Below are 23,780 nucleotides of genomic sequence, written 5' to 3'. Positions count from 1 at the left end.
GCTCCCTGCACTCCATCATTCCTATTAGCCCAGTAGGTTATTTCTTATAGGCTCATAAAGTTCATATCCTAAAATCCCAGCTCCTTTCAGCCTCTCAAGACTGCACAGTGATCGATCACTGCACTGATCTGCAGTGCACATTTATTAATGGGAATGTGTCTACAACTTGATAGGAAATGTATAACTTCTTTTGTCTAACAAAGCTAACTTCTCAATAGCAGAAAAAAAACCTAATAATAATCAGATGCAACAACTAAATAGGAAACTCTCTTTCTCCCCAAACTTCCAGATTCAACTCCAGATATGTTGCAAAAATTCATGATGTGAGATAGGATACACCAAGCTGCATCCCATACTATAACATAAGATCAACATTTTTTAGTTCAAAAAAAACCACCACAAGTGAAATACTTTATGTTTAAAGACATACATAATTTAGAAATGACTCAGAACAGAATCGTGAACAAATAGCTTAGTTTTGGTAATACAAAACAAACAAACAAAAAAATTAAAATTAAAATTAAAAAAAATAAATAAATCAAATTTTGCTATGTGTTTCTGTAAAACAACATCCGTTATCAGCTACAAAGCCTAAAGCCTCACACATGCTACTGATCAAAATACCAGAGCAGCAACTGAGGTAACTTCTCCTTTTAGTCTCCTGTACTTAGAAAGAAACAAAGCCAGGCAACATTTGAAAGAGTGCTGTTGGTGAGGGCAGGAAAGGAAGCCCTACTCTGCATTATTAAGAAAGAGAAACTACGTTTGAACTTCATTCTCTTCAGATACAGGCATCATTAATTGATTCAAACTCTCTACGTACAGACTACAGAGCCCATCACTTTAAAATTGCATCTATTCAGTTCATACACAGGAAGGTTTAAACAAGATTTTGCTTTTGGCAGTTGATTTGCTTCCATCTCAGAGAAAAATTAAACCAGTAAACAAAGATTGAGCAAAGTAGAAAGATTTCCAAAGAAATTGCAGACCACCAGGATTTGGATTTAGGTAATCCACTTAGATTACCATGGCTATGTCTTAAAAGGACAATACTGAGATCACAAAATAGGTCATGTCTATGAGAAGCAGAATATACAAGTGAAACAATGTCTAGTTTACAAATTTAGAATAAACACTCAGATTTATCTGTGTTTAGGATACAAGAAGAAGATTTCCCCAAGACTACATTTTTCCCAAACAGTACATACTTGGAAAATGACATTTTTATGTCCCAAGCTCAAAGAGTTTCAGACAACACCATCAGTACATTAAATAAGTTTCAGGTAACAGTGAAATCCATGAAAAGAAAAATAGCATTCAGTAGCTAAGCTAGCAATATAACACACTTTTTTTGTGGATGTGTTTTTCTTTTCAGTTTCAAAAGCAGGAAAAGTGCTGGACACCAGCAAGCCTGCAAGCAGTAACAGTTTTTGCCTAACAAAACTGGTTTTTGCATCTACTTCTTAGAACTGATAGTGTTTCTCAGAAAACAAATGAAAAATATTTGAAAATCAAAATAAAAAAAAAAAAACCAAAAAACAAAGCCTCAAATTATTAACCAAAGAAAATCCTTCAGTAAGTTGCCATTTTGGGGATCTAAAATATTAGAAATTTGAATATATTTTTTCCCTCTCTTTTCAAAGTGCACAAACTAAAGATTGCTACAGATACCTTCTCACCAGAAGCTAAGAAAAGCAATTTCAAAGCTGAAATTAAATTTTACAAGAAAAAAAAAAAGCAAAAATCAAAAGCAAACATATCCGCTTTCCATATCAACACAAATTCCTTCTGAAACTCACAGAAAAAGGCCTTCATAAGGAATTATAATTTATAAGGAAACACAAAAATGTTTCAACAGGAAAGTCATTGTTGCTGTGAGTAACAAAGCAACTTCCAGATGCTTGACGTGTCAGGCCTAGACAAGGAGATGAAAAATGTCTCTTTCTGACCAAAGAGGCTTTGAGGGGATACTCGTAAAGAATTACCTACTTACCCATCAGATTTGAGTTCATGAAAGGTGTCGGGGACAATCCTTCATGGGGCCCTAATCGACTGTCATTCAAGTGATCACTGTAATGAGGACTGTCTGCAAAACCCTAGAGAAAAAAAGACCAGAGTATTAAACAGATTATTTGGCAGCCCTGCTAATTGAGTGTAATGACACTTTTCTAATTAAATGTGTGGAGTCGCAATTGGTCATTCATCACAAAAGTTGGCTTTCAGGCCCATCTCGCAGAGAGAAATCACTCTCTGCCCACATTTTATTTATTTTTTACCTCTTTATCCCCCTGCAAATAAATAAATAAACCCACAATTTCTTAACGACTTGTGTCCTCATAGACAGGATTTCTAAAAATTGAGTAATACTCAGATATTTTGATATCTGAATCCTCTTAGTGTTACGTCACTAATCACTGCGAGTAGAATTGGTCTGAAGAAGTCACAACTGATTTATTTTGCATTTGCATTAACCAAACACTGCAGTAAGGTCAAAAAGAGTTGCTGACATTAGGAAAATACATTGGTGCAAATGAGAAGAAATTTCAATTCCCTTTGCAACCTACTATTAATGTTACAGATTAATAGGCATTTTGACACTGCTGAATTACCGAATGCACAGCTCACTGACAACAGGTTTACTTTCAAATACCGATTAAAGAAACAATTTTTCCATGTGATCTTAAAGGAAGCATTCAAACTGAAATATTCTTTTCGCTTTTCTGATATTAGATAGCAACCTTACACGTCTTGGAACAAAACCCTTACACAATCTGGAAAAGCCAGCTTATTGAAAGCTTGTTCCAAAGGCAGAGACAGAATGCAGAAGCCTAAGGATGTTCATATTTAATTAAACCAATCAAGTTTTTCTTTTTCACTGTACAAACTGTTTTCAGCACTTCTTTATAAGGGTACGAATAAGGTACCTGCCATTCACAACCACTCAGATGCATACCTAATCACACTGTATCAAAACTTGACAAGACTTGGCACTCAAAACAGCACCTTCTTTACAACCAAGTTTTGACCATTTTGTAAACCTTAGCATGCAATTCCTGATCACTCATTTCTTTAAGCCTCTTTAAAAGCTAAAGAGAAATCCAAAGCTGAGGCCTAATTAAGGGACGGGAAAATTGCTCAGGCTCACAGCTACTAGAAACCAAGTCCCCTGGGACTATAAAAATCAATCACTGAACATTTATCATTTTTTCAGACCGCAGGCTCACACTCAAGACAACACTAATGGGGCTGAAACAGGCCTCACTATCTTTGCAGGCGTGCTGTCAGTTCAACCAAAGGGCCAGTAACTGAGGGCTAAATAACTGTCAAACCACTATAACTGCTTACGGATGCGTGTCACAACTCTTTCTGCTATTCTGCTTTAAAAGTAATCTTCTGGGAATCCCAGTTCCCAGATGAATCTTTGGCTGACTTTATCTGCTTCAGAATCAGTGATACACATGTGATGGGCACTCAGAAGCAATCTCAGTGACATTTACAACTCGGTTATGACCACAAGGGTGTCTTCTGGTAGCTGCAGCCTGGCCCCATCTATCAGGCAGCAGCTGCCCCCAAACTCGGTGGCTTCTAGCAAAGGTCACCACATGCGGCTTATTTTAATGTTGAAATGAAACAATAAGAGAAATTAAATCTGCCAAATAAAGGAACAAGAACATTTCCATATAGAGAACCTAAAAAAAAATACAGCTTTTAACTGTCTGTTTTCCTGTTTGGGCCTTGGCTTGCAGTCTTTCTTCTTGTCTTTTTTAAAACCCTTCCAACCCACTCCACTCCCCACCCAAGACAATGCTCCAATTACATTTTTATGAAGTACTTAAAGTTACTGCAAGTTAATATTGTATATTCTCCCTCATTCCAACCACCTCCCCATCTCTGAGAACAGAGGAATTAAAGAACTGGGTGGATAATTCACAGAGAAAGAAATGAACATCCCTCTATCATCAGAGTTCCTTCCTACAACCTTTCTCATCATGTCTTCTCATAGGCCATCTCAGTCATCATCAGAAAGATGCTCTGAGAGCTTCTTCACAGTACTAAAAAGCCATAGAAAACATTACAACACGGACCATGTGAGGATGGAAATGTACTAATGCATATGCAAGTACTTCATTGCTTTTTACTCATTTCCTAACTGAAAATAATTGTATCAGGCACTTCCATCTTTGTCACACACAGCAGAGCTCACACTGGTGCTAAGTGCTACCCCTTCTCAGCCCTCATCTGTGGAGGTCTTGGCTTGGCTGCTGTCCTGGCCTCCAGTCACTCAGCAACGAGTTCCGGATTATCGGCTCAGGCAGCAGTTTTTTTGTTTGGGACTAGAAACCCTGGGTTGATTCCCACACATAACTCACTCAGACTACATGAATACAAAATAACCACAAACACACACAGCTTTGATTTCACAAACTTCTTTTCCACTTCACAAAAGCAAATTAAGCCAAATCAGAAGAGCGCTAAGTACAATGATTTAAATTAGAGTTATTTCAGAACATTCTTCACATTTAAGCTGTACTTCAAATTAAAGCACGTTCCTGATACCATTCCTTGCTTTCACATTCATGTCGTTAACTTACATAATGAACAGCATAATGTTCTACTGGAAAGAGTTTTAGTCAATCACAGATGAGAACTTCAGAAGCTTCTAAAAGATACTGGAAGCTTTTAGTAGTACAACAGAGGCCTAAGAATGTATTTAATGAATATGATGGTGCAAATTGACAACATATATTTACTGCTTAAAGAAGAACAGGTTTGTGAGCCTTAAAAGATCTGCTTGCTACAGCAATAAAAAGTGATTTACTACAAGGTACATCCCACCTGTATGGCTAAGTTTCAGAGAAAACACCACACAGCTGACATCTGAGCTGATTCTCATGGCAAAAGCAACCTAACAGCAGGGTGGAGTACATGAACTGCTACCTGGATCCCTTTCAAATCTGCGTTTGAAAGACAACTTAGTAAAATACACTGAATACACTGCCCAAGAGTGAGAAAAAACAGCCTAGGATGTGTTTCCATTTCATCCTTTCTTTCTAATAAAGGAAAAAAAATCACAGTGCATGGCAATTTTGGAGATTTTTGTACCTGTCAACTTGATCATAGCTAGTAATTGGTTATGCCAAATGGCCTTTGTTCTCTTGGGAAGCACTATTTCACAATTTATATTCTGACCTCACCCTTGATAGGTTGATGATATCATGCTTTGGACCACAGGTGGGCTTCCAATGCCCTCTGGAAAATGGCTGCCTCTCAATCAACATTGTTTGTTCCAACTTTTTACACACCTTATTTTAACCTTCACAAAAGACAACAAATCTTGTTCTTCCTGCACTTTCACAGCCACAATTAAGCCTAATAGAAACTAACTGTTCCCTTACAGCATTTTGTAGCATTGTGACTGTTCATTTTGCAACAAGCCTCGCCCTAGATTTCAGACTCACAGTATGTTTGTGTTCAGAAAGACAATAATCAGATATGTCTGCAAACAAAAGCAACAAGTATCATAAACTAATAATGCCTGGCATGAAATGCAGCTGGAGGACTACTGCTAATTACAGCTGCAATTTTAACTGCAGAGTGCAGGCACTCTCAAGGTTGAATAACATTTTATTTGTTTTTCAGACATTTCACAGGATTTGAGGCATTCTCTAATCGTTCCAGTAAATGAACTCCATCTATAAATGTGTGTATATGTATATTAGCAGTTTGCAAACTTTTAATTGTCATCTTTCTTGGGTAAGACTCCACAGGTGATTTAGGCATCGTTTCTAACAGTTTTCCATCATTATGGTTTCTGTTACCACAGAACAAACTAAAACTCTGAAACAAATTATAAAATTCCATGTAATAGCATACAACACACCTGAACATCATCTTACACAAATAGTTCAGAAGCAGGAAACTACTGTCTGTTAAAAATCACTCGCACCAGGGCTTGTCTGTGCATTTGTCCAAAGATGAAACCAAGCTGAGTGGTGCGGTTGACACAGCAGAAGGGAGGGACACTACCCAGAGGGACACGGACAGGCTTGAAAAGTTGGCCCAAGTGAACAGAATGGGGTTCCACAAGGTCATGTGCAAGATGCTGCCCTTGGGTTGGGGCAATCCTAGATATGCTTACAGACTGAGACAAGGATTCATTGAGAGAATACCTGTAGAGGAAGGTTTAGGAGTCCAAAAACTGGACAGGATTCAGCAGTATTTATCCATCAAAAGAGGACTGGGCAGTAGGGATCTTTAAGGTCCCTTCCAAATTAATCCATCCTGCAATAAGCAACTGACCCCTAGGGAACTCCACTCATTGCTGGCCTCCACCCAGACTCTGCACCACTGCCCACTGGGTTCCACCACTCTACCAGGTTTTCCATCCAATCCATATTTCAGCAGCTTTTCAAAGAGGATCTTATGAGTGATGGCGTCAAAGGCCTTCCTGAAATCCAAGAGGACAATATGCACTCAGTCATCAGGCTGGTCATTTCATTACAGAAGCTAATCAGGTTGGTTGAGCATAATTTCTCCTCGGTAAATGCATACAGTAATCAGATAGGGTTGCCCAATTTTCCCAGAAACAAGGAGTTACACTACCTCCCTTTCACTATAAGCAAGCCTTCTCTGCTACAGCGTCCTTAAGAAAAACATAGCTTTATTTATTTTTATATACATTTTATATTTCAAGAGAAAGAGAGAGATCTCCAATACTCGTCACTTGCTACACAAGGGGAGAAGAAAAAGTATCTGTCACTACCTTAGATCTCAAGTGTTACTGGAAAAAGACAAGTCAGTTTCACAACTACTACATAAGTGTCACCAAAGATTACATGCTTTGTAATATAGCTATCAAAATACCCATTAGCTTTTCCCATATATCAGTTGAAACACATGAAAACAAAGTGCCAATGAATGGAATACGAGAAGCAAACTCGTTTCTTCTTTTAAATACTGCAGTTTTGAAAGGGAAGAGTGCAGAAGGACAGAAGACTAAACAAGGAATCTATTTTCCAGTAACCAGCATATTCTCCAGTTCTGCATCTATTTCCAGGAACTTAACTTGGTGAATGATGAATCTTATTTTAAACAGCTAGTTTAAATGGCCAATTACTTCTCCCTGAACTTCTGCGAGACAAATATCAACGTGACATGAAACAAGACATTTCCTTGGCCAAGTAGGAAGCTACTCAGAGAACAGATTCCCATACTAATTTCAATATGATAGGGATTCACAAAAAATAAAAATAAAAAAAACTTTAAAAAAATCTGCCCATAGATCAATTTACAGAGTAAGTTGCATTTGTAGAAGTGTCCTACACACTAAGTACTGGATATTTTAGCTTCTGTTTTAAACTGAATCATCTGCTTTCTTATAGGATTCATTAGGAAAAGCAAATATTGGCAGAAGATCCACCAACAGCCTCCCTCCCCCAACAGTAAAAAATAAAACCAAAAAAAACAGAGGACAAAAAGGACACAAATACAACAGACTCAATAACACTTACTGTGTTTCTGTGTCCCTCTTGTCTTGTTTTGCTATTTAACAGCTTCCTTTCTCGTAATGTTCCTGAGATTAAGAGGTATAAAATACTATTTCAAAACCTGCTAGCTCATTCCTATTTTTCTCTTGACTTCTTTGCAGACTAAAAGTACTACCAGTAGGGAAGATGTAGAAAGAATAGAATGGGCATACAGAATTCTGGGCTTCAATCTATTTACTTTATGTAAATAGAGCGTATAATCTGCTCGGTGATGCTGTACAAGCATCTAAATCTAACAGTGGTACTTGGAACAGTTTAGCTCTACCTTCAAGCAGACTGAAGGTTGATACTATGTTAAATCAGGTCAAAATGTGTATGCTTCACAGCTCTTATCACAATATAAGTGTTTGAAGATACTCAAAGCTTCCACTGTAGAAATTTTACAAAACAAAGCATCTCAGATAATTGATGACAATTTTTAAGTTATTATGTGTATAAGGAAAAAAAAAAAACAAAAAACAACAAAAAACAAGCAAATTAATGCAGCAAGGAAATGCCTAATGGGAAATACAGTTATTTGCTTCATTTGGGAGACAGCAATCTTTACAAACAGATGAAAAACTAATTTGATCCCCCCTTTTTTTTTTGGCTAAGACATATTATGACAAAATCAAAACAAGGAAAGAAAGCCTCAAAGAGCATTGCTACTCAAAACATACAAGCCACCGTCATCTCCACTGCAATGAAAACTATGGTAGAAAAACTTCTAATCAAAAGATAACAAGAGTGGTTATCCCAAGAAAGTGATTATACCAGCCTCTTATTGAGGTTATATAAAGAAACAAGAACTTCCAAAAGAAGTGAAATAGCTAAAAGTGCAGAGGTATCTCACAAAAGGACAACAAAACTTCCAAGAGCTATAAGGCCAATCTACTACTGCATAACAGCTGACTGCTACGTGGTTCAGTACCTCTGAAGGATCAAGGATCAATTTACAGAGTAAGCTGCATTTGTAGAAGTGTCCTACACACTAAGTACTGGATATTTTAGCTTCTGTTTTAAACTGAATCAAGGATCCTTCAGTAGAGCAAGGCTCTCAAAAAGGAGCTTTACTACTCTGCAACATACACTAAGAGACAGTCTTCCAGTGCAAGGGAATACAAGCACATGCGAACATCTCTGCACTCTACATCACTCAGATAAGGGAAGGGCTTGCATACATTAATCAGAAGATGATCATTGGAAAAAAAAAAACAACCTGACATAGTATCATATACCAAATTCAGTATAATCATTCAAGATTAAGGCAGAAATGTTGTAGAACTCCACTGAGCTGATCATTACCATTCTTCTAAAAACAAGGCTTTCCTACATTTTTCTCTTATTTTCCACTACAGATCTGTTGGCAAGTGGTTCATCTTCTTAGCAAAACATTTGGCCTATGCAAGAGATGTAACACAACTGTCACCAGTGTCTCAATTCATATCTTTTCACCAGTCTACGACCACCACAACCAACTCTAAACACACAAATGCCCACTAATAATTCAGAGTTAGGATGGCATTTAACATTGTGAGGTACTGAAAAAACAAGGTTTTCTCAATCTGCAGTGAACCTCAGACTTCAAAACACTACTTACATAGAAAATTTTAGCTTTTCATAAGGTATTACCAGACACTTATAAAGTAAACTCAATTGTCATGGGATAAAAGAAGGTTTTATATGGGTTAACTATTGATCAAAAGAGAAAAATACAAATGCCCCACCCCAAACACAGAAATACATTTTCACAGTAAAATTACCCACGTATTTTCCCTGTTTCCAAAAGAAAGCTGTACTCAGGCCAATGTTCTTCAACAATTGCATCAATAAATCAAGAGGAGGAGTGAGTAAACAAAGAAACAATAACATTTACTAACAAAAAATACTTCAAATCACTTTAACCAAATGTTAGTGCACAACTGCAAAGCAAATCTCTATGAAATTGTCAGTAAAATCGCACAAGGTTTTGTATATACACTAAAGAAACACGCTTTACAATCAATTAAGTGTCAAAAAAATTTGGTAAATACTGTATAGCATGTACAATAATACTAAGGTAATTTTTCTTCTACTTTTAAAAACAATATCACTTCAGAGCTCAGTGAAAGTCAAAAATTACAAGACTCACTAATGAGAAAGAAATGAACAGAAAATGAAAGTATCATCACATCATGCAGAAATTAATGCCATGGCTTTCATCTTAACTAGTGTATGCAGCAGCAATCAACCCAGCTGTAAGTCATACAGAACAAGTAGAAAAATCCAGAGCATTGCACCAAGTGCCAATAAGAAGCTAAAAGTTACTGCACAAGGAGAGACATACAGATAGAAACTGCTCGTTTTGATAGAAGACACACATGTAGCTGGTATGCAAAATAAAGATGTTCATTAAAAAAAAAAATTATGAAGCACACAAGTAACAACTAATTATTACTAATCAGGACACAAGAACATGGTAGAAAACCAACAAATAACTTGTCAGCACACAAACATCAATGTTTCTGCCACAAAATGTCTGTTATTTTGGCCAAAATTATCATCAAAGTTAGAAAAACTCACAGCACCCAGAGAATAAACCCAACAGTAGCTACAAGAACAACATTCCAAAGGTTGGCTCTGCCCAGAAAATCAACACCCCTAAAAGTGCTGGGCTTCACTGAGAGACCAAATTAGTAAAGGCGACAAAACATTTGCCCTTCATTTATACTCTTTCCTTAAGTGTTACTGCTGGACACTATCAGACCAGCTACACTGAGCTGAACAGACCTTCGGCAGGAAAAAGGGAAAGGAAAGGAAGATCCCCTTCATCCAGTCTTTCACCAATTTAAGAAGTCCTCTGTAACAGGTATTTAACTACCATTAAGTTCATTTTTACCAAAAACTGCTTTTATTTATGCACATCTGAAAATTCCATTCTGTATTTTACTACCAATTATTTAAACCCTCATAAAATTTCAATGCTGTATTATGATTTAAGGAAGAAAACTTCACTATTCAGCAGCAGGCAGATTAAACAAAGCATGTAACAAAATTGCACATAAGATAAAAAGAACAACTGGTACCTCTTGTGGTTTCAACTTCTCTATGTCCGTGGAGAGGTCTGAGCTTTTTCCATGAAGACTGCCATTTTCCTGTAAGTGAGCAATTAATAAAAACAATTAGGACAAGATTAACTTTTCATACCAAAAGTATGGGGAAAAAAGCACTGGATTTTTAAGTATTAAAGCTGAACCAGAATTGTAAGACAATTCCAACTTAAACTTGAGATGTTAATCATTTGAGGCATAGTCTAGATACATAAAAGGCAAAGCACACTGTTTGCCGTGCTATCATATAAACTGATCTACATTCCTACAGTACAGCCTTCCCCCTGTATTTTTAGCTCTTCCTCATAGTCGTTTGATCTGGTTACCTACATGCAAAATTCTGAACCAGAAGCAATCATTACCTCATTAGCTGAAAGACAACACAGGAATAAAACACAATAAATCTTACCCAAAACATATGCCTACAAACTTGGTTTAGACTCATGAATGAAGTTTAGCATTTTCCCAGCAATTTCAGTACAATAGACAATTTCCTTCCTGGTTTGGGTTTCTTCCATTCATTCATTTTGTTTTGCTTTTTTTTTTTTCTTCAGAAGATTTGTACCTCTTAACAATTACAATCCTATAGGCGATTCTAGTGCTCGGTACAGCATTTCTAGTGTCCATGACTTTATGGGAGAAAACACAAGAACAGAGTTCTCTATTAAAATGTATTAGTTTTCTTTCTTATTTAAATGACATCCCAGACAACCATTCGTAATTGTTTCACATATGATGTAGGGCTCTACTGAAACTTGTTTTTTCTCCTCTCCTATTATCTAGTCTTTAGCGTATTGAAGGCCTAGACAAAAATCTGTTTACATTGGTCAAACCACCTGAATCCCTTTAAATGTACACTTCACATTGATTCTACAAAATGTCTATTCAGAGTTTAGGACTTCCCTCCTACCTCCACCCAGAATCTCTGTTGCCTTTAATATTAAAAAGAATTCCCTATGGAAGCGAAGGAAACTTTATTACCTCAACACTACTAGAAAAGGTGCATGAACAGTTTAAGAAATAAACTATTTTATTCCCCTCTTGCCCCTCCCCAAATAATGAAAACTTACTAAACATTTTGGCAGAAGGAAGGAAGAGGTGAGCCTGACTACATCATTTCTAGTTTATGAATATAGAAAGGTTGTATACAACTTTTTTGTGTGTTTCTGTGCTAAATTTTACAGTGATGCACTCTACAGTCAATCAGTTCTTCCACAAATACAAGGAAGGAAATAAAATTATGTCACTAATTTCTAAGTCTCTACTCGGTGAAAAAATAGGGCAATATTATCCTGCTAAATCTTTAAGCCATTTATAACACACTTAGCTTGAATTTGGAAAGATCTATTAGAACAAGGTTCCAGTTTAAACAAAAATGAAAATACAGATTTTTGCTTTTATTTATGGATCAAACATCACAAACGGTAAATAATTGGTGCCCCAGCATGAACCCTCAGTATGATCCCTCAGTATGATCCCAAACTGCAGGCAGGAGAAATGTCCTGAGCACTTCACCAGAACAGGTAGAATACTTCAGAAACATTATGGGAATGGAGTCCACAAATTCTTCACTATATACTCAGATTGGTTAGAGCCCAACTGTCTGTAGTTAGAATGGTCCTATTATAAAGTATGATTCAGCAAGAATTGTTTGCTGGGGAGAGAAATACATTGCTTTTTTAATATAGCATTTTAAGTCCAAAGTTAGAACTGCAGAGGGTAGGGAGATACTTGACAAGTATAAGGACTTGTTTATGTTTCTTCCCTCTTCAGAATCCTTGCACTTAAGATAAATTTATACTGACAGTTATTTTCCTATTATTAATTATAAGAGCAAATAGCACAGAACGTTTCCTACCACTCTAGTTTCCGGTATATTTCTGCCAGAGCTTTACCATTTGCCTTTTAATCAACCTCAAGATATGTTTCTGGTGGTTTCGCTCTTGGCCTAAGTTAATTTTCTAGTTGTAAACTTGAATCAAATTCAAATTCTGTAGTTAGGACAGTTTGTCTTGTGATTGATTCAAATTGATCAACAACTTCATAAATGAGTGCTAGAACACTAAGCACATAACAGTAAGAACACTGCATACTGGAAGATATATTGGAAGATGACATTTCAGATATGGAAAAGGCACCTAGAGAACCTGAAGGCTGGTCTTTATGACTCAAGTTATATGGGATGATTTATAGGGATATCTAATTTTTATGTTGCACAGAAACACTTGTGCACCCCACAGCATTTTTATAACCATTTATTCTAGCTCATTTACTGAAGATCAGTGGGAAAATTAAGACCTTGTGATAAGGCTTTCTAATACTCTCTCCTCCAAAGACAGGTGCAGGTTTTAACAATATCTAACGAGCTGCACAAGACATTGCAGCCCACCCACTTCATTCCACAGCAAGAGAAAGCTATTAACAGCTCTCTGTCTCAACGGCACAGAAATCAGAACAGATTATTCAGACTGGGGCCATCAGTTACATAGTGTATTTCTATTAATTAATTCATTAGGTACTTATCTCATTGTCTCTTCAAGGAGTAGGCATTCATAACAAGAAAACTGAGTAGATGAGAGGTGAAGAGTTTTAATACAGAAAAGGTTTGCTTTTGACTAGTAAGCTGGATTTTTAAAGGCAATATTATTGTTTTATACTAGATACTACCAAAAAAAAACTTTTAATCATGAAGTGAGGTGGATGAAGTTACAACAGGAAGAGGAGAAAAGCATTTAAAGAGTGAAGTTTCTCTGTGACACAGCACGTACTTAACTCGTTAATATCAATGGAGAGGCTAGAGCTCCTCATGCTTTGCCAATACATTTGCTCCTCAGAAACAACATGAGTTTTATCTTCATTTCTGACCACAAGGTAAATAAAATGAATGTTCATGCTTGAAGTATACAGCTATGTAATATTTTCATAAACACTAAAGCAATATTTTTTTAGCCTTAAATCTGAATCGTTATTGCAGCATACCAAAGTCATTAGAATCTCTGTAAGACGCTAATCTGTTGAACTGAAAAGAGCTTACCCCTTAAAATCATTGCCAAATCATCTGCAGATTTTCCCTGTACAGACCCATGATCTTTTATTATCAGTTATAAAACGGGCACCTTACCCTTGAAGATTCATAGGAAGGACTTGGCTGACCACTTGCTCCCCAGGACGCAGCACCTGTTCTCTCATCCATACCTATCAATAAAAAGAAGAGACCTGTAAGAAAAGATAGCAAAAGCACAACATTCCCCGATGAAACCTGAATGCAAATTCAATGTCTTCCATATCCTTAACGAGGCCTTTCTAAAAGCAAAACTTAAGATGAATTTCCTTGATAATGAAGCTGGCTTCAAAGCAACCTACTCATTCTGACAACGGCAGCTGCTGAAAATCGGTGCAGAAAAAGTCAAGATTCGCCAGTGCGCAGAGTCAGCCCGACAAAACTCATGTGAAGTCAACTTGAGTAACAAAACAAGCACAACCACGTTAGCCTGGCTTTTTGCACAGCATGATTTATCCTGCAATTTAAGCACCGAACATTGCAGCACATACTGTGATAGCGTACTTGTTAGCTACTCTTTGCTCTCACGTCTTGCTCGAGCATTGTAAAATCTGTGAAATTATTTTCCTTACTTAGTTTTTACATGCAAGCTATTTTAGCATAAGGGAGAAAAAGGCAACAGACTGTTATATATTTCAGTGATTAAAAAATAACAACGCACACGCAAGCACACACACACCACAAAGACTCATGATGTCTGCTCTCCTAAAACAGGAATCTTCTAAAATTCTCTAACGGTTCTTTTAGAATCGGTTCCCTTTATGTAAATCAGGGTTACAGCTCAAAAGAGAAAGGGGAAGAAAAAAAAAACACACAGGGATAGCTTTAAAGTCGGTATCAGAACACGTCTCCTCTGCGTTATCTGGCCAACAGTACAATGCCTGCGCTTGCTTCAATTATTTGCTATTCAAAGTTAATTGGTTAAATAATCTTATAACCAATGCTACACAACAGCTATTTGCCATGGTACATTATTGGTAATGGATAACATCACTACTGTATTGACTAAGATCCTGATACATACAGCAAGACTTCTTATTTTTAAAGGCAAGAACAGCTCCACCCTAAGTGCACTTTCGCCTATAAATCACAACGGATTACTTTGTTTCTTCTCATCCAGGCTTTTCTCATGTACTGGCATGCAACATAAATACTTTACATGACATACTGTATAAATTGTAAAGCTCAACGGTGTCACAATCTAGAAATAATTCGGTGTCACAAATAATAATTAAGTGCATGTTACTTCAGACAAGCATCCTTAAATCCAAGCTTTATATTGCGAATAAACACTTTTCATGCATATACCTCAGACTGGCCACATTACAAAATAACACGCAAGAAAATAAAAGCTGTCATGTAAATTGCTATCTGTGGAGTAACAGTACTCGAACCACTATTTCCTTACAGAACATGTTTTACGAAGCTATAAAATCCCATTGCAACAAAGACAGCCTGCAGCAGACACGTTAAAGTACAGTACAACCACCCAGACAAAAACTATAGACTCCTTTTGTGCGTGTGGGAAGGATCCTCAAGGCTGGAGAACACCCTTTGAAAATGCAAAAAAAATCCACTCTGGCGAGCCATCAGTTTGTGGAAATTCGCTGCATTTTGCAGCTGACAGCACTGCTGTTGTTTTATTGTGATTGATCCAGGAGCTGAGTAAAAAGTCGTGGCTGGCACTGACAAAGGCAAAAGTAATCTTTTGGCACAACCGACTCCTTTCTGCCAGAAACAACAGCGCTCGTAATCCACTGATTATCATAACAAGTCTTCCTTTGCTTTCGTTTCAAATCAGACATGTAGTAGGAGGGAAAAAAGAAAAATATCTCACTGTAAAACAAAGCGTCTGCTGTACATAATGATAACCTATATAAGAAACAGGTCAGTAGATAATGGATACACGTGGAGCATTTAGATGCATACCCCCTTATCAGTAGAACATGTTACTCGCTTAGAAAGTGAAGTCAATGGGACATAAGGATTTATGCTCAAGTTCTGCTAAATCAGCACATGTACAGCTAAAAATTCTCTGATTTTTATTCCACCACTGGAATTATGTAAACAGATTGTTTAAAGGAACAGCTCTAAAGCAAAATACAACATTTTGAGAGCGGCATGAGAACTAATTTCTAAGCAGTTCACAGATCATTTAAATTAGCAAAAAACCTACGTAGTTAATAGGGTAGAGTGGAGCATTAACGCACCTTCATTTTTCTACCAGGTGTCTTTTTCCTCCTTTCCACGAGGCATTCCATGCACTACACACAGAACACATACACTCTGACACGGGATGGTTTGGTTTCACTGGCAATGACACAACCCTGCTGCCCCTTGGCCAACACAGCACATGGCAAATGAATTAAGAACTGGATGGTGCAGAATCTCAACCAGGAAGTCAGATACAAAATCACGATGGTGGTGCTTAAGGAACCTGTTCTAGTTTGCACACTACTGTTTTTTTTTTCTCCCAATCAATAACAGACACACAAAAAAGGTAAATGCTGTGAGATACAGAAACTATCAGGCTGGGCACAGACTAGCAATGCATACTTTTATATAGACAAAGTCTATTTTCTACATGAATGAACCAGGAGAGTAAGATAAACCTTCCAGAGGTAAAGGGATTTAATACAGGGAGTAGTCATCCTAAGAACACAAAAATCATCTTATGTATATACAAGGGCTGCTCTGAAAGTAATGCTTCCTATTTCATTATGTTGGCCCATGATATTGAAGGTGAATGTAGGTGGTACAGCAGCAAAGGCTGAATCTTCCCACCAATATTCTGTTACAGTTTGGTGCCGTGTGACAGATGGCAGCAGAGGAGCAATCCGACAGGATGGCATCTGACATGGATGTGAGGATGAAGCAAAGATGTGGAAATGAATGCCTCCATGAGGAAAAAAATGGCACCCACTGACATTCATCAATGCTTGCTGAATATTTACAGAGACCAAGCGGTGGGTGTGAGCACTGCGAGGTGGTGGATGCTGCATTTCAGCAGTGGCGACAGCAACACAAAGGACAAGCCACGTTCCAAACATACAGGCAGACTGTTTCAAGTACAACATGCAGGCTCTTGCTCATCACTGGCAAAAAATGCATACATAATGATGGTGACTGCTGAAAAAGCATTATGGAGTCAAGAATTTTCTCTATCAAATAGTGCTGCTGTGCTCTTTGTATCTGTTGCAGTTTCCATGGAAACAGGTAAGAGGCATTACATTCAGAGCAACCTATGTATATTCAACAAGCCTTAAAGCAACAGCATCCATTGGAAGGGATCAAGCATCTTCCTGACAGACGCAAGACAGAGTAGAACCAGCGGGCTCATCAACTTCACACAGCCCCTGTCACAAGGAAACACAGCATCTGTACTCAGGATCTACTAATTCATCAGAGATGTTCAAGGGCACAGAAAAGCTCCAAGTATTATCAGTGCACTGAAAAACCCATCACACAGGAACAGGCTCCAGTATGTCAATCTGTTTGCATAACCCAAAAATAAGGGGAAACTACCCATGTAAAGGTCTAATATATAAATACATACAGTCAGATAGGTAAAAGTACAACAAGGTTCTACCCTTATCACCTTTATTTTTTTCCTTCTCCTTAAGTAGGCGGTAAGGCTCTGAAGCAACTCATTAGTTGATTTCCCGGTCCTCCTAATTGAAGTTTGTTATTGCTGAAGCAGATACCCTGTAGCTCAACCAGCAAATAACATGGACATTTCTGCAGTTGCTTCAGATGAATCAGCTGGCAGCCCATGGACAGGATCTGGCTCACAGCAATTCCCTGTCCCAGACAGGAGGACAGGCACATCCCCTGCTCTCAGCCACAGGCTAAGCAGTCACAAGGGTGCTTTCTGGCTTTATAAACTGAATTCTGAAAGTACTTTAAGGTTTTGCTTTACATCCCTTGTAAAACAGTACTATGAGAATTTCAAGCTCTTCTAGAAAAGCTGATAAAACCATCGCATTGCTACATCAACATACGTATTTGTACCGAAGATACAGGTCCAAATGTTGATCTAATACAAAAAAAAATAATTGGATTTTACAATTAAATTTAAATGAAAGTTGCTCTTCTTGCTGGTATAAGAAAAGATCATATTTAAAATTTATTTCAAGTGACTCAAGCTCTAATGTTTGTGTAAGCAATGGTATACTTTATAGGGTTACCATCTGCTATGACGCTGATCAAATAAATGGTTTGACCAAAAAAATCACATTGTACGTTGTTATACTAGGTACTCAAGGTATGAGTTTCTATCTTTTATAGCTTCTTTATCCAATTTTGCTTCAGAATAATGATATTCGTTCAGATCAGACTCAGCAACTGAAATCAATTGCAAAAGTACCTAGAGCACAAACCATAACAGCATTGATCGTATTTTGCATCTTAGACACCCAAGCAAATCAATCTACCATTAGACCCCATATTGCATACGTCTGTTGTGAACTATGATACAGACCACAACCTAAAATGTAATTTCAGAGTGTCTGATGAGGGGACACAAAGAGAAATATGCTTTGACCAGAAAAAAAATACTAATCTAAATTAAGCATTTTAAAATTTAGCATGTTCAGAGTATTTTTCTGCTTCTTGACAATTCCAAAACCTGGAAAGCTTTTCTCATTTTCTCATCTTGCCTTAACATTATTAATAGACTAAATATGATTTTATTCTGTTAATAGATTATTTAGACTTTCAAAGTCACATTAGTAAGTAAAGAAAACATATTTCCACATATTACCATAAAAGTTACCTAAAACCAAAAGCTACTTTGACAATACATGTCATGCGGTGTTATTAAAATACACTAAGCTATGGGCATTAATCAAATTGAGAGGAGAAATGAAACCCAGGCAGGCTATGAACAGCATAGCTACTTAAGTGCCATTTCAATAAATTCTGATGCAACACTGATTAGTTAGAAGACAAAATACTTTCATTTCAAACACTATAAATAGAGAGGTTTTTCTCCACCCCCGGCCTTGAAAACAAAAGGCAAGCAGAAGCAGCTCAAGCGTGAAAAATATTCATGAGAAACTTCAAACCTCAATCCATGATTTTTAGAGAAGATACTGATTTTACTATAGCACAAAGATATGAAGTTCAGGTCAGAAATGGAAGTGCTCTGGCAGGAACTGAGAACCAAATAGAACGTCCCAACTGGACCTAAGAACATACTTTCCAATTTTTATTTCTTGGCAAATAACAGGATGAGGTCCTATCACAATAAGGTAGTTGAAATCAGTCACTCCCTTTACAAAGAGCTTCAATCACTTCCAGGCTGTTGGGTCAGTGGGAGAGGTGCTCAAACACCAACCTCAAAACCAAGCCACACTGGTGAGTAACTGAGCTAGATTCTGATCAACTTGTTTTGATCAAAGCATGGCTTGCCTGATCAGGTCCTGCCATTCTCCCCATCTCTCTGAATCAAAAAGGAAAAGTTCCCTCTGGTAACAGAACTGCCAGTACTTCTACTTAGTCAAGCACTCACAGGTATCCCCTATTGTACCTTCTGCTCCAGAGAAGATTAACAGAAGTTGTGTTAAAAACTACTGTGAGTCAAAGTCTGGAACTAACTCTAGAATCTACAGTTTACTTTGGAAATTTCCTGGGTTAACTGTATTAAACTGCATGACCTCAATGCACTGAGCCACAGCCTGAGACTGAACACCCATGCAGCATTTAGTGGTCTAGAGGCAGGATTCCCCTACGCTTACCTGTCTCAGTATCCTCTCCTACCTGCCCATGGTTAACCACCAGCCTTCTGTGGGAGAAGTCCAAAAGCACAATGGAGAACACAAGGACCAACACCACAGTGAACAGCCACCACTTACCTAATTTATTACTTACAAAATACTTTCATTTATTTATTTTACAAATATTTGTCTGTAAGATTAGTTTGTAATAGTAATGTTAATCTCAAGCGTTTATAAGTAAATTAACCTGCATTTTTGAAACACTGTTTATTCTGAGGAATCTAACAACATATGGTTCCCTTACTCAGCAAAGAAAAAACCCTGCTATACAAGTTTCTGTGGAAATTATTTTAAGAATAAGTGTTAAAAAAAGCCACATTGAGTTACTTTCCATCCCCAGAATAAGTGCTCAAAATTAAAACTCCAGGGGAACCAAAGTTAACCAGCTGAGAGTAAACTACAGCAAGTCCAGACAATTACCAAAACATGGACCAAAAGTAGCACTGACAGGTGTTAGATATTAGTCACAGCCTAAGAAGTAACAGCAATTTGAGTTCTCTTTATGGAAAGCTGTTTAAAAATTGTACCTTCGTAGAGAGAATGATTTGCAAGAACAGCGCATTCTCAGGTCAGAAGACAAAGTCAAGGCGTACACTTGAACTTCTGCTAACACAACAAAATACATGCACTGTATAGTCAGAAAAAAAAATGGGGAAAAAAATCATGCTGGTTCAGGAAAACTGGTGGAAAGCTTTCATTTATTTTAGCAGTGTCTATTAACTTCTTAAGTCAGTACCAGCAACACAGCTCCTGTGTCAGTTATCAGGTATATTTTATACTTTTTCACCCACTTGGTACCTAACTTGATTTGATTGGAAAGGGCAAGGGAGGCCATTATTACTTTGATCTTGATTTCCCAAAAAGTCTAGTAATTCCCTGTAATAAGGTCTATGCATTCTCCACAAAGAAGGTTAGGTTCTTCCTGTAACAGCAGCACACAGAAGTCGCCTACTTTTCTTTCTTCCTATCCCACGCTTCCTAAACTCAAAAATCACATCACTGAACAAACCAAATGCCCTGACATGACCTGGATACTTCAAATACAATGCAACCTGCTGAGGATAGAACTGGAATTGCCAGTTGCCACACAAACTGTCCTGTAACAGAAAATCCCACATTCCTACACCCATCCTGCCTAGAAAGAAAAAAAAGATATCAGATTCAAGTCAAAGAAAAGTGCACATTCACAACAAGGTACGTAACATACGGCAAGTAAAACATGTATTTGTGTTACTTCAAACATCACAAAGATAAGCTAATAGGAAAAGCTATAAGCAACAGCATTTAAAGTAGTAAGCAATAAATAGAATTTCCTTCCAAAGCCAGAGAGGTGCTCAGGGAAATGCAGTAGAGCTTCTCTTTCTCCCTGAAGATGAATATCACCATTCACTACAATAAGTCTTCATATCATTCTTCCACTCAAAGTTTAGTTCAGTTTCAGTTTAAAAACCTAAAAAATAAATGGAAACTCCAATCTTGACAGACTGTATTGCATGTACAATATTTACAGGTGTGTGAACATAGAGTATATTTTGGAAATTCCCTGTCTGCAAATGTGAATAAAACAAACCAACACAGAGATCAAACCTTCAGTGGGGTCAGAACCCAGAGCCTACACTCACATGCAAACACACACAGTTACACTGCTATTACACTGCCTTGGGCTGCTTACTCTCCTCCTGTACCCGACCACGAAGTATCAGATTGAGCAGCTCCAATACCCAAGTCTCAGCCCTAAAATATTATCTATCACAATAATCCATTCTACTGGCAAATTTTCCTGTGGTTACTTCAGTTATGACTCAACAGCTTTATATAACCACACACCCTTTAAAATACATGTATTTATATATAAACCAAATCAAGGCCAGTGTCACAAGACTGCACGCACCAGGCCAAAAATATTCAAATAGTCTCACAGTTGACAGCTACTGTTACCAGTTGTGTTACATTTCCCAAACCTGCCCATTGGCACGGCAGAACACAAAACAATCCAAGTGACCCAGCGTGTAACTGAGATGTTAACTCCGAGGAGCAAAGAACGCACTTCAAGTGCAACAGCTTTTCTAAAACCAGGTCTAAGAAGGTGACATACTTGTAGTCATTCACCGTAACATACAGCATCCAGAAAACCTGGATCCTCCTGAAAACTTCCCAGTAAATGGACAAGGTCACAAACACAAGAGGCAAAGGAGCCCTTCTTGCAGCAGCCCATGCTCCGAGATCAATGTGAGGTCACTACTGTTCCTAGCAAAGATGGCCATCACACATCTTGACAGAAAGGCAATTAAAATATCATTTAAATTACCCAATTGCAACAAATTAGAAGTGCTTTGCTGATAATGTGAATGCCATTTATGAATTAACAATCCCATCTTTGAAGGAAAAAAGAGACATTCTGATAGAACAACTTAAGAGTCAAGGGGAAAAAAAAAAAATCAAGTTGAAAAAATACTGGTATTTGTAAGAAACATCATATATTTTGAATCTGCGTAGGGAAACCTAAGGGAAAATAAAGCACCAGATGAAGAAAATGGCATCTTACCAAGAGGAGATTTTAGCCTTTAGAGTATGGTACGAAGGACCAGAAAGGAGACACCAAGTTTTCAAAAGGCATCCATTCCTACATTTACGGTCCTGCACTTCAGCTAAGGAAGGCAGCACTGCCCTACAGCATCAAGAATTTTTTCCAATATGGATTTTCTCCTAGCACCTCCTCCTCTATAAGCTACCTGGAATGCAGTAAAACTCTTGCCAGATGTTCTCCTTCTGCAGAGGCCAAAGCCAGCAACTCAGTAATTCCATTACTTCCAGCAGTCATAGCCTGAATCCGGTCTGAACCAACTACGAAGATCTGGCAACAGCCTGCGCTGCCAGCAGGGCGCTCAGACACCAACCAACCATAACAACAACAAAAACAACATTTTTTCTTCCCTTAACATGAAAACTTATGTTTCTTCCAGTTACTTTTTCAACAGAGATTTTTACTGCTATTTTGGGACATCATACTCAAAGCAAGCAAATGGCACTTTATCTGTCAAAGGAGAGAAATCTGTCTTTAAATTTCAGAGATATCATTACATCTGCCCAAGCAGATATCCCCCCCGCTCCCTGTTGCATCCACTGGATTCCTCCTTCACAAGCAACAGTTATTGAACTGCCTACTGACCTCTGCTGCACCTCAGTATCATTCCTATTTTAACATTTAAAAGCTACAGCTTGTAGATCTGGAAAGATTACCTACCAAAGTTATGCCTTCAGAGGCTCACAACACAGAACTAAGATTTCTAGAGTAGTCAAAACTCCTTGTTACATAAATGACAAAGATAAATGATAACAATTACACACAAACTACATAAATCAGTTATTTTCCTATTCCAACGAATAACTCCAAAATCTCACAGGATCTGAACACGGTGATATAATTCCAGAAATAACTACATTTACTAGCAAAGAAGTTGAGATTTCTCCAACTCTACTCCTTACTCAAAAGAAAAACCTTCTTTTCCCCTCCTCTCTAAAGACTTCACTGCAGCTCTTCCACTTCTCCCTGTAGCTTTTCATTCAATACTTCATGGATTGGCTGGACTGTACAGCATTTCTCCATTGTTTAAATCCTAAATATCACACTTCTTACGGAAACGCGAGATTTCAATGCTTTTCCTGGAAGAAGCGTTATGTGAGCTACAACACCATGAATGAAATGCACCATAGGAGTCAAACACACACGTTTCAGAAGTGGAACTTTGATGGAAAAGTCAGATCTGGAATTCAAACTCAGGTAGCTCGCCTCTAAATTGCCTTCCCTTTCTAACAACACTACAGCTGGAAGTTTTTGGTTTGCTTGTTCTTTAAATGAGGACAAACTGCACTCTGAATAAACCAAAGCCTTGCTGCAGCTTCTCAAGGTGTGCTGTTACAGCACTTCTGCAGGTTATAGCTGGAAAACGCTGAAAGCCAATAAAATGTAGTTGACGGTCTTTCTATAGGGAAATGCATCCTTATCTGGTAATTATCCTTCCTACTATAATAGCACAACATTAAACACTTCAAAATATTAACTGGAATATTTTCTAGTCAAAACACAGGTAGCAATCGATAACTAATTATTTTCTTAAATTCCTCCTGCCAGAACATTTTAAAAGCCTTTCATTCTACACAGCTATAAATATTCTCATGACTTGATTCCTATAAAGCTTGCACCTCAAAATTAATACCAGATTTCTAGGGATATTTAATGAGAACACAGAACCTAATGGCTTTACGTTAAAATCAAGACAAACACTGCACAGTTTAATTTTACAGGTAAGAATGAGAACAGAGAGGA

General features: G+C 37.6%; 1 protein-coding gene across 6 annotated transcripts in view; it reads right to left on the bottom strand.

Moving 5' to 3' along the window:
• The window catches only part of TCF12 (transcription factor 12), a 149,883-nt gene that overhangs the window by 96,731 nt on the left and 29,372 nt on the right, over positions 1–23,780 (bottom strand). For all 6 annotated transcript variants that reach the window (XM_072345343.1, XM_072345345.1, XM_072345346.1 and 3 more), the window contains exons 4-6: positions 13,737–13,810; positions 10,592–10,660; positions 1,994–2,096 (exon numbers count right to left, since the gene is read on the bottom strand). In XM_072345343.1, the coding sequence (XP_072201444.1) occupies positions 1,994–2,096; positions 10,592–10,660; positions 13,737–13,810 (246 nt within the window). The remainder of the gene's footprint in view (positions 1–1,993; positions 2,097–10,591; positions 10,661–13,736; positions 13,811–23,780) is intronic.

This window comes from Excalfactoria chinensis, chromosome 10 (assembly GCF_039878825.1).
Source record: "Excalfactoria chinensis isolate bCotChi1 chromosome 10, bCotChi1.hap2, whole genome shotgun sequence".
Lineage (NCBI taxonomy): Eukaryota > Metazoa > Chordata > Aves > Galliformes > Phasianidae > Excalfactoria > Excalfactoria chinensis.
Note: the sequence above shows the minus strand (reverse complement) of the source record. Positions and strands in the feature narration are given on the sequence as shown.